General features: G+C 45.5%; 1 protein-coding gene across 2 annotated transcripts in view; it reads left to right on the forward strand.

Moving 5' to 3' along the window:
- The window catches only part of Hgd (homogentisate 1,2-dioxygenase), a 62427-nt gene extending 52483 nt beyond the window's left edge, over positions 1-9944 (forward strand). Inside the window, exons 12-14 of one of the 2 annotated variants that reach the window (XM_004666842.2) lie at positions 1313-1439; positions 6171-6352; positions 9410-9944. In XM_004666842.2, coding sequence (XP_004666899.1) covers positions 1313-1439; positions 6171-6352; positions 9410-9559 — 459 coding nt within the window. In that variant the 3' untranslated portion in view covers positions 9560-9944. Of the gene's footprint in view, positions 1-1312; positions 1440-3662; positions 3895-6170; positions 6353-9409 lie in introns of those variants that run through there. The other variant, XM_045147814.1, reaches the window with a different exon arrangement.
- The last annotated feature ends 2512 nt before the right edge of the window (positions 9945-12456 follow it).

Here is a 12456-nt window from a genome sequence, read left to right on the forward strand (position 1 = left end):
GGGCATGCCAGGGCCTCCAGCCACTGCAAACGAACTCCAGATGCATGCGCCTCCTTGTGCATCTGGCTAATGTGGGTCCTGGGGAATCAAGCCTCGAACCGGGGTCCATAGGCTTCACAGGCAAGTGCTTAACCACCAACCAACCCATCTCTCCAGCCCAGTTCTGTTCACTCTTAAAGACCAAGCTCAAGTGGTGACTCTTCTTTGAAGCCTCCCCTGATTCTTTGAGATACGAAAACAAAATGAAACAAAAAAACAAAACAAAACAAAACAAAAACACTTTCTTCTTCCTTCAGTTAAGGTTAAATGGGCAGGGAATAGATTAGATTGTCAATCAGTTTTGAATCCCCAGAGGTTAGCATCGATTGTCAATCAATTTTGAATCCCCAGAGGTTAGCATAGATTTTTCAATCAATTTTGAATCCCCAGAGGTTAGCACAGCAGCTGAAAGTGAACACCAATGCCCAATAACTAGCCTCCTCCCAATCTTTCCACTGAAGGAGTCTGAGGTCATTTTCAAAATGTAATCTTGCCCATCAGTCTATCCATCTGTACACTACACCACATAAAAGGTGCACTTTGGGGCTGGAGAGATGGCTCCGTGTTTAAGGCGCTTGCCTGCGAAGCCTAAGGACCAACGTTTGACTCTCCAGATCCCACACAAGCCAGATGCACAAGGTGACGCAAGCACGCAAGGTTGCACATGCCCACTAGGTGGCGCACGTGTCTGGAGTTCAATTGCAGTGGCTGGAGGCCAGTCTCTCTTTCTCTCTCCCTCTCTCTCTCTGTCATAAAAACATAAAAATAAAAAGGCACACTTTCGATCTGAGAGCCACTCAAAGGGTTAAATAAAAGTAATACGAACCAGTTCTCATGCTTTGGTGCTTGAGGATACCGTTTGACACTTCTACCTCTATGCCAGGCCTTAGATACTGTTTCATTTTGCCTCTCCTCTATACTCCAAGCATTCCTTCTTCCAGGAACTCCCTGCTGCCAGGCCGAGGTTAGAAGGCACTCTGGCTCCCAGAACCACAGGGTAACAGGGCACCTCTGATGTGGGCTCAGCAGGGTGAAAAGACAGCTCGGACTTCTCATAGCTGGTGTGAGTTCATTTTGCTTTACAGCGCAGCAAGGTAACAGTCACGGAAGATATTAGAGCACCTCGGCCAAAAGCCCAGACTTCTAAGCCTGACCCGTGTCATTGGATCGGAAACTGTCCCTTGAAAACACCTTCATGTTCAGATGACACACACGCCATTATGCAGTCACCTCCCTCGCCCCTGACATCCGGTCTCTCCTCCTCTATCCGCAGGACCCGTCCATCTTCACAGTGCTGACTGCCAAGTCTGTCCGCCCTGGAGTGGCCATTGCTGACTTTGTCATCTTCCCACCTCGATGGGGCGTTGCAGACAAGACCTTCAGGCCTCCTTACTACCACAGTAAGTCTTTCTTTTATCAGAGCACATCTGGAAAGCAGCCGGCACTGGGCACTGGGGACAAGGGCTGGATTGTCGTTGGTTCCCCCCCCCCATGCCCTGCCCTAAGTTAAAAATCCTGCCTCCCCAGTTAAGCTGCTCAAACCCACATTGTCTGCAGGAAACACAGGGATTCATCTAGTCAGTTTCCTGGAGAGAGACAGAAAGGTTAGGAATGATGTGCAAAGCAAGAAGTTTCTGGACATTTCAGCCCTTTATTTTTTAAAAATTATTTATTTATTTATTTATTTGAGAGCGACAGACACAGAGAGAAAGACAGATAGAGGGAGAGAGAGAGAATGGGCGCGCCAGGGCTTCCAGCCTCTGCAAACGAACTCCAGACGCGTGCGCCCCCTTGTGTATCTGGCTAATGTGGGACCTGGGGAACCGAGCCTCGAACCGGGGTCCTTAGGCTTCACAGGCAAGCGCTTAACTGCTAAGCCATCTCTTCAGCCCTTCAGCCCTTTATTTTAAGGGATAAGGAATGGCAGTAGTGCTTGTTACTTGGTGGGAAGATAGTTATCTAAGGCCAGTTGTGAGCGTCTTGTTATCTTTTTAAAATATATATTTTTTATTTATTATTTGAGAGAGAGAGAGAGAGAGGAAGAGGCAGAGAGAAAGAGAGAATGGACGCACCAGGGCCTCCAGCCACTGAAAACAAACTCCAGATGCATGTGCCCCCTTGTGCTTATGTGGTCCTGTGGAATAAAACTGGGGTCCTTAGGCTTCGTAGGCAAATGCCTTAATGACTAAGCCATTTCCCCAGCCCTTGTTATGTTTTTTTAAAGTCATAATTAAGTCTTAGAATAGCTGCAAGAGATAAGTAATACCTCTGTATGTTTTCCAGACATACAGGAGTTAGTCTCTCTCAAGGTCTCATAAGTGAAGTGGGAGGGTGAGAATTTAATTGCAAATTGTCTGATGCCAGAGCACCATCAGTTGATGTGGCTAGAATCGTGCCTGATACATAATACGTATCTAAGAAATAGTTATCCAATAAGTAAATGCATCACCAAGGATGAATAAGGTATGTCCGCTGTGTTTAATGAGATTTATGCTTCTAATCATACAAAAGACAGCCGAAATTAAACCTAAAGATCAGTATACAATCCCTCTTCCTGGAGTTTGCAGTTTTTGAACGCTGAGTTCTGAAAAGACTGAGACACACATTTTAGCTAGAACATTCTAGAAAATAATTTTTCGTAGCTATTTGCATATGAAGTCCATGTGAGTGCCCTCTCTGTAGCCAGGGAGCAGGGCTTGTGACATATAACTAAGCTGAATGAGCAATTTAAGCTGTGAGAGAGCAGAAGGAAGGCATTCAGGATGAAAGGCCACTGCATGTCAGGTGTCACCATTGAGAGCACCTTTTCTGTGTCAAGTTAATTCTCAAGCCACCCTCCTCCACCATTGGCTTTAGAGTAGCACCTTAGGATCTGCCCTTTGGACTATCAAGCCAGAGGCTTCTGATGCAGGAGGTCTACAAGACCTTGTGTTCAGAAACAGTGGCCAAAGGCACTGAGGGGCAAGAGAGCCGTTAGATAAAAACCCCTCTCCTTAATCTCCATTTGTACCGCACACTGCCTGAAATGGGTGGCCTTGTGAAATGCCACCTTTAGTAAACTCAGCCCTAAGTTACATCTCATGAAGATATGATGCCCTGAGTTGGCTGGGGGAAAAAGTACAGAATCTCAAGTCAGAAATTTATTTCATCAGAGATACTAAAAATATTGCTTCAGCTGGGCATGGTGGCACACGCCTTTGATCCCAGCCCTCGGGAGGCAGAAATAGGAGGATCGCTGTGAGTTCGAGGCCACTTGGAGACTACATAGTGAATTCCAGGTCAGCCTGAGCCAGAGTGAGACCCTACCTTGAAAAACCTATGCATACATATATTTACATATATATATATATATATACATATATATATATATGTATATTGCTTCAGTGAGACTCAAAATCTCCACTGCTTTGATGTGATTTAAAGGGGAATTGGGGAGTTAGTTCTGTGGAAATATGGCCCGCAGTCATTTCAATGCACCTTATTCAACAAGATCCAGCCTTAATCAGAAAGACAACGTCCACCTCCCACTGTCCTTTGAAATACCGAAAGTGACCGAAATTGACTCATTGCGACTCAAGTTCACTTTCAGATCAAAGCCAAATTCCATCTTGCTCTCTTCTTAGAATTGAGCCGTGAAGGTGACCCTGGCGACACGCACTGCGGTGAGGAGTGTGACAGAACGTTGAAGTTGTGAGCAGAGCCATGCTCGAAATGCGGGCGATCGTGGCTTCTTTTCCCCGTTTCTGCTTCATGGGGAAACAAGCGGAGCTGTGATCTGGGTCCCTTCAAGGCTGTCACACTCTAATTCGCTTTTGCAAGGCCAGAAGCCACATTTTATTTTGGGGGAAGGGTAGGATTGTTGATTATTATTATTTATTATGAATACTATGTTAAGGATTGTGGAAATATTTTGGCACTCGCTTATGCTTCACACATAGGGAAGAAAAGCAAGACAGGGCACTGACCACATCAAGTGTTTCGTTTTTCGGGGGTGGGGAAGGGGCTCTGCCAGGTTTCTTCCACCTGGGCACACTCCACATTCTCATAAGACACACTATGAGTAGCTCTAAGCCGACTACTTCTTATTCTTCCTAATTTCACGGTATTAAAAAAGTGTCTAGGGCTGGAGAGATGGCTTAGCGGTTAAGCGCTTGCCTGTAAGGCCTAAGGACCCCAGTTCGAGGCTCGATTCCCCAGGACCCAGGTTAGCCAGATGCGCAAGGGGGCGCACGTGTCTGGAGTTTGTTTGCAGTGGCTGGAGGCCCTGGCGCGCCCATTCTCTCTCTCTCTCTCTCTCTCTCTCTCTCCTCTCTCTCTGCCTCTTTCTCTCTGTGTCTGTTGCTCTCAAATAAATAAGTAAAACAAAAAGTTTTTTAAGTGTCTAATTATATTCTTTAAATGTGGATGGATAAGTGGATGGATGAGTGGGTAGATGATGGATGGATGGGCAGATGAACAGAGTGGAAAATGGTCAGAAGAACTGAGGGATGGAGAGATGGAGATGGGAAGAACTAAAATGTACTCGGGTGCTATATTTAATTCTGCTCTCACAGTATTGCCTTGATAAATAATTTTATTTCAACAGAAACATGAGACCAAATGAATGGAAGCATGCTAGTTTCTGTCAAATTTTGTGTGGCTCTAGAAAGGACAGCTAGGAAAAGAAAATTTCCACTTAATACAAAGGTCTAGCATCCAGACCTGTTCAATAACATGGCAGGTTGTTTTCTAGAGTAGAGAACTTCCATTAACAAAAGGCATACAGGCAGAGCCCAGGACATGCTTTGTTAGGAATGAGGCAGAAAAATCTTCTAGAAATAGGGCTCCTTTCCTATGTTGAGGTTTAGGATAATAAAGAATAAGGTTATACCCAAGGCAGATCCAAACTATTGTCTGTTATGATAGATCACATTTTGTGGATTGTGCTTTATAGATTACAAGAATCTTTTACATAAACTATCATTTAGTAAGGTACTTGTAAATTCAGGGTTTTAAAAAAAAATTTTTTGGAGGCCAGGCGTGGTGGCACACACCTGTAATCCCAGAACTCGGGAGGCAGAGGTAGGAGGATTGCCGTGAGTTCGAGGCCACCCTGAGACTCCATAGTGAATTCCAGGTCAGCCTGGGCTAGAGTGAGACCCTACCTCAAAAAAATTTTTTTTGGTTCATTTTTATTTATTTATTTATTTGAGAGTGACAGAGAGAGAGAGAGAGAGGGATAGATAGACAGAGAGAATGGGCTCTCAAGAGCTTCCAGCCACTGCAAACGAACTCCAGACGTGTGCACCCCCTGGTGCATCTGGCTAACGTGGATCCTGGGGAATCGAGCCTCGAACTGGGGTCCTTAGGCTTCACAGGCAAGCGCTTAACTGCTAAGCCATCTCTTCAGCCCAAATTCAGGTTTTTGACATCAATTTACACATACGCACACACACACACACACACACACACACACACACACACACTTCACTTTTCTAGATCAGGAACCAGAAATATGAAGACATTACGTGCTAGTGTGGAACTATTTAATGAATTTGGTATGAGACTTATAAACATAGAAGATGGAATATACCCCCTCGCTTACGTAATTTTCATTTTTATTAATATCCGTTGCGGAGCCTCGGTTTTCTTTAGACCCAGCTTAATTTCTTCCAGATAGTGGAACTTTGCTTTTATAATGCACATGACCGTGAAGTGGAGATTCGCCTGCCAGGATTCCTGATGAATTTTCTGTGATTGATTCTGCTCAATCCATACTCCATCCAGCTTATTAACACTATAAATTGTGTCAATTCTTCCTATCTTCTTGGCATTCTAAAGAACTAATTTTAAGAGGTCTTGCTATCTTATTGGTCTTACTACCTTAAATAATGAAAATAAGGGCTGGAGAGATGGCTTAGCGGTTAAGCACTTGCCTGTGAAGCCTAAGGACCCCGGTTCGAGGCTCGATTCCCCAGGACCCACGTTAGCCAGATGCACAAGGGGGCGCACGCGTCTGGAGTTCGTTTGCAGTGGCTGGAGGCCCTGGCATGCCCATTCTCTCTCTCTCTCTCTGTCACTCTCAAATAAGTAAACAAAATTAAATAATAATAGTAATAATAATGAAAATAATACTGCTTTGTTCTTCCCAGGGAACTGCATGAGTGAATTCATGGGGCTCATTAAAGGTCACTATGAGGCAAAGCAGGGTGGATTTCTGCCTGGGGGAGGCAGCCTGCACAGTGCCATGACCCCTCATGGGCCCGACGTAGACTGCTTTGAGAAGGCCAGCAAGGCCAAACTGGCACCCGAGAGGATTGCTGACGGCACGATGGTAAGAAACTTCATGCCAGTCTCTGGTGCCCTCTGTGCTCCCCCAGCTTGTCCAGAGAAAAGTGACTGCTTTTTATTTCTCCACAGAGATGGAGTAAGAAGAGTTTTGTGTCTGTATTTGCATGTTCATAGTACACACGTGTACATGTTCACACATGTACTAGTCTCCTGGTGCAATGGCATAGAGAGAGCTTTGAACCTCCAGTCAAACCGGATTCCAATGCTAACCCTTAATTCCTTAATGCCTATGTGACCTTGAACAAGTCACTTCGCTTCATTTTCCATAGCTCTATAGAACTGACAGGCGATCTAAGCCACAAGATGACTGTGTTCACAGCATACAGTGCGTATTAGGTTAAAGTAAATGAACTTATTATTAATACTAAGTTAAGGGACTTCCTGTATCCACATGCAGCCTGAGTGTGTGTGTGTGAGTGTGTGAGTGTGTGCTCCAAGAGTCTCCTGATTTAGGAGGTAATTCCAAAGAGCCACCATGGCAGGGGAGGAAGAATGTCACCTTCAGCTAATTTCTGAAGCCAAGGAAGGTCAGAGAGCCTTTGCCATCGTCGAGGCGGGCCAGCGGTGGTTCCTGGCGCTGTTCTTGTTTTTTTTCCCCTTTGTTCTGCTTAGGCGTGGTGTGAAACTGACGGGATTCAGACCCTGCTTGGTATTCCTCCCGCGTCTCACTGTAAACATGGGGCTGAGCAATCGGCCACAGTGCTCGACTCAATTTTATTTTATTTTATTTTTTTTTGCATGCTTGGAGGTAGAATTAACAAGCCACAAAAATAATTTCGTGCTCAAACATATGCAAATTTGCTTTACATTTTAAACAACTGCCTTCAATGCTACCTGGTTGGAGAAAAACAAAAAACAAAAATCTCTTAACAAATCTGCTTGACTCCATGCCCAGCTTGTAAGCTACCCACAGGGTGAGCGTTAAGCTGTCCATCTGCCCGATGCTGCTGGCTTCTAGTCCCAACCCTGAATTCAGAGTCGGTACAGCTGCTCTGGTGGAGGAAGGGACACGGTGTCCTTCCCATCTTCTTGACCTCACCTCTGCTGCCCCATCAAGGCCTATCGGGGTGTCTCAGTATCCATTAAGCTATTGCCTCTAACCGCTCCTGAAAGTACATACACTGCCCCAGAGTAGTGTTTAATAATAACCCCTGGGGACCCCAAATTGGCTTTAGAAAGTTACGCTTTCAGAGAATGGCATTTGTAATAGCGAGGCACAGGGCAGGCTGTTTCCATGAGCAAAGAGAGTCTGAGGAATGTCTAAAAACTCAGATTACTCTCCTGGGGACGGGAATTAGGATAGGAGATGGTGAGTATCTGAGAGTCCAGAATATCTGGTGCAGGAAGACCTTCATACCTGCCCTTGTGTGCCCTTCGCTATTTCCCATTCTGTAACTTAGGCATAGGTCCAGTCTGATTCTAGGGCAAAGTGATTGAATTTGCACAACCTTGGTTTCATAGCTCAGACGGTGAAACGCCTACGAGGCAGGCAGCAATAATAACGGCCATGTTATTATTGCCTATTTCAGAAGTCAGGCAAGGACACTCAACTCCAGTGATTTAAGTATAAAGAAGTTAACGTACGTGAGACCCTAAACGTGGGTGTGGGTGCTAAGTGGTGTCAGAAGAGAATGATATCACTTTCCTCTGGCCCGTCTGTAGTATTTTTAATTTCCTAAAGGGAGAGATCAGAATTGTAAGGTTTGAGGTTTGTGCTCTTATTTTTTTTTTTAAAGCTATTGTGGGTGGGAAACTCAGCAACTGATAACACTGAAATATCTAAGACCCACGGAACATTTTTTTTTTTTAAGTTTTTTGAAGTAGGGTCTCACTCTAGTGCAGGCTGAACTGGAATTCACTATGTAGTCTCAGGGTGGCCTCGAACTCACGATGTTCCTCCTACCTCTGCCTCCCGAATGCTGGGATTAAAGGCGTGCGTCACCACGCCCTGCAAAATATTATTCATATGCTTCGTGTTGCAGACAAACACCTCCAGAACACAGTGGGGTATCTAGCATTCAGACCTTTCTGGCGTATGTGCCAGCCATTTCCTCCTCACTCCCATTTTTTCCCGTTTCCTTTTCTTTTTTTTTTTTTTAATTCATTTATTTGAGAGCAACAGACACAGAGAGAAAGACAGATAGAGGGAGAGAGAGAATGGGCTCGCCAGGGCTTCCAGCCTCTGCAAACGAACTCCAGACGCGTGCGCCCCCTTGTGCATCTGGCTAACGTGGGTCCTGGGGAACCCAGCCTCGAACCGGGGTCCTTAGGCTTCACAGGCAAGCACTTAACCGCTAAGCCATCTCTCCAGCCCTCCTGTTTCCTTTTCTGAACCCAGCTCTTGCTCAGGCCATTGACTAAACAGGCTAATATCTCAGTCTTGCCTGAGTTCACCTTAGACAAGCTATTTTCCAGCCCTGAGCCTTAGTTTCGTCTTCTGAAAGATGCAAGAATGTCCTCCCTCACCAGGACTTTGCCTCAGTAAATCATGCCTTCCCCACCCCCAAGAAGAAGCCATCCCGGTTCTCCCATGTTGGTCCTTGGAGCTAATAAATTAACCTCCACAGTGCTATCAAGGCAACATGAGGCCTACGTGCTCAGTCTCATCTCCCAGAATGAAACTGAATACCATGAATATTTAAAGGCCTTACATTCAGTCTCACTAGTTTACACATAGAGCAGATCCAGACTGTGCCAGCACACAGATTGATTAAACATTCTTACCTGCTCATCTTTTTTTAAAAAAATTTTATTTTTAGTTATTTATTTGAGAGAGGGAAAAAGGCAGAGAGAGAGAGAGAATGGGGCACACCAGGGCTTCCAACGAACTCCAGACACATGCGCCACCTTGTGCATCTGGCTTACGTGGGTCCTGGGGAATCGAACCAAGGTCCTTTGGCTCTGCAGGCAAGTGCCTTAACCACTAAGCCGTCTCTCCAGCCCCCCTACCTGCTCATCTTTTGCCATCTAATTAAATTTTTGTGCGCAATTGTCTACGTTGCCTCTGCTTTTTCATCTCCACCCTTCTTTTTCTCCGCAGGCATTTATGTTTGAATCTTCCCTGAGTTTGGCTGTCACCAAGTGGGGACTCAAGACCTGTAGTTGTCTGGATGAGAAGTACTACCAGTGCTGGGAGCCGCTCAAGAGCCACTTCACCCCCAATAACAGGGATCCCACAGGAGCTAATTGAGATGGGAGCCTTGCTACTGTAGTTGAGAATGGAAAGCAAGGCATGGTGGGGCACGTCTACAGTCCCAGCACTGGGGAGACAGGAGGATCAGGAGCTTAAGACCAGCCGCAGCTACACAGCAACTTGGAGGCCAGTCTGGAACCACATGAACCACTGTCATGAAAACAAAACAGAACAAAAAACCCTCAGAAGAGAATGGATCTGCACCATTTCCTTGAAAATCTTATACCCTCTGGTGTGGTATGCAGGAGAAGGGAGGCTGGTTAAGATGAGAGCTTGCTTTTCAATCAAATAACCCAGGACATTTGTGGAAATGTGTTGGGAAATTTCTTAATTGCTTGAAGCTTAACTATTCAATAAATACGTAGTCTGTGAAAGTGGCAAACAGTCATAATTAGGTCTTGATGAAGTAGGTCTACAATGGCCAGGACTGTCTGATGGATCATGAAATTCAAGCAAAGCTGGGGTCCTTTCCCAGGTGGTTGGCCTGAGGACTTAAGTCTGGGAACACAAGTCCAAGTTTCTATCATAGGCTGTTGACCAGCAAGGACAAGACAGGCTTTAGGTCTATTTGCTGAAGCCAAAGCCCAAAGTCAAGCTCTTAGGAGTCAGTCTAAACACGGGGAAGTTAAGGCTGTCAGCAGAGCTTCAAACATCTAACTGTCAGACTAAACTAGATGGATGTCTAGGGCAATGGGCATCTAATGATGAGAGTCGTGTGGCAGCCAATATGACGATATTGGACCAGGACCTCAGCCACTAACAAGGAAAAAGAATCCAATCCCTGTGGACAGTCTGAGTTTGGGTTGCCACAATCTTTGTCACAAAGGTCCCACGCCTTTCAGCCTGTTTGAACTGGGGCAGTTTTACACCCTCAGTTTACCAATCTGCTTGGTGACTGGGTGTTGGGCCCGTACCACCGGTTCCAGAGCAAGGTGCTAGGAAAGGAGTAGCTTAAAGGGGAGAAGCAACCTTTCTCTTTAGGGAGCTCCCAATATGTGGAGTCCAGGGCCAAAGAGAATCAACACCCAAGCGGGAGGCCACCTAAAAACGAGGAACTACAGTATAGAAGGATGACCCTGAGAATTTTCTCTTTTTATGGATTTATTTATTTTATTTGAGAGAGAGAGAGAGAGGGGGGTGAGACAGAGAGAGAATGGGTGCACCAAGACCTCCAGCCACTGCAAACGAGCTCCAGACGCATGCGCCACCTTGTGCATCTGGCTTACGTGGGTCCTGGGGAATTGAACCTGCGTCCTTTGGCTTTGCAGGTAAGTGCCTTAACCACTAAGCCATCCCTCCAACCCAGAGTTTTCTTTTTAAATTCAGTTTCCCTCTGAGTATTAGGTTCTCTCAGACTTTGGGAAATGAGTTGACTAGGTTCTCCTGAGGTGAGATGAGCAAGTCAGCACAGAAACATGATGGAAAGTGATGGTTGTCACTGCTTCGGTTCTGTAGGTTTGGCAGATTTTTCCCCCCACTCTGTTGCCATGGTAGCAATTTTGAGATGCTGCTACCAAATTTTCCTCCAATAATAAGTTAGGAAGAGTCAGCTATGAGTCAGGATCATCCAGGGAGTAGGACTGCCAGACAAAATACAAGAAGCCCAGATAAATTTAAATTTCAAATAAACCACAGATAATTTTTAGTGGCATCCTTATATGAAACATGCTCACACTGAAACATTATTCATGGCTCATCTTATCTTTAAGTTTAACTGGGAATCCTGTATTTCTTTTTTATAAGTCTGACAAACTTACCAGGGATCTAGAGGTTAAGAAGATAGACCTAGTCCTTGCCTTTGCAGAGTTTATATGCTAGATAGGGAAGCGGGCAGACAAAATAACTACAGACAGTAAAAGTGCCAAAGAATGACTGTTCCAGAAGGTAGTCTGCAGCCAATGACAAATGGGAATTTGTGAGTAAAAAGCATCAACTCTCTTGCCCTGTACCATTAAGTTTATGTTCCACCATAGCTCCTTGCAACTCTTTTTTAAAAATATTTTTTGTTTATTTTTATTTATTTATTTGAGAGTGACAGACAGAAAGAGAAAGAGGCAGAGAGAGAGAGAATGGGCACGCCATGGCCTCCAGCCACTGCAAACGAACTCCAGACACGTGCGCCCCCTTGTGCATCTGGATAATGAGGGTCCTGGGGAACCGAGCCCCGAACCGGGGTCCTTAGGCTTCACAGGCAAGCACTTAACCGCTAAGCCATCTCTCCAGCCCTCCTTGTGACTCTTGAAAGGATTACGGGCCATTTGGGGGCAACTTCTTGCTATATACCCAATATTCACTTCCTTCCTTTCACGCTCACTACCTCAATCTCATGGTGCTTCCTGGCTCTCTCTCTCTCCCTCTCAACCCCCAAAACCAAAACCACCACCAAGACAGTTTATCCACAAGCCCCAGCCATTCCTTCATGAACTCGTTTGAACATCTACTCGGCATCCGTGGCACCTCAGCTGTGAGTCAATGCAGTCTATCTATTATAGCAGCTGGGGGCAAAGCCTTCCTAGAGCCAATTCATGCCCTGGCTTTGCATATACTTAGTACCCAGACCTTTGTAATTCATCTCCGCACTTCTGGCAGCAGCTCCCTATCCTGAGACAATACTTCACCCGAACCAGACTGTTCATGCTAATTAAATACAAAAAAGATTTAGTTGTTAGTGGGCCTCAGGAAATTTGTGCCATTTCCTTAATCCCTTGTGTTCCAAGATGCTCCTCAAGACATATGCCACCTCTTTGCTTGAAGTAGCAAATCTTACAGAAAAAGATCATCTCTGTCAAGTCCCTTCCAGGTGATGGGAGGTGTCGTCGACAGCCTCTCGCTGCTGGGATGAACCTCCAGACCAGACACAGTTATGGGAGGAAGGGGAGTTATTTGAAGCTTAC

This window comes from Jaculus jaculus, chromosome 4, assembly GCF_020740685.1.
Source record: "Jaculus jaculus isolate mJacJac1 chromosome 4, mJacJac1.mat.Y.cur, whole genome shotgun sequence".
In the NCBI taxonomy this organism is placed as follows: domain Eukaryota; kingdom Metazoa; phylum Chordata; class Mammalia; order Rodentia; family Dipodidae; genus Jaculus; species Jaculus jaculus.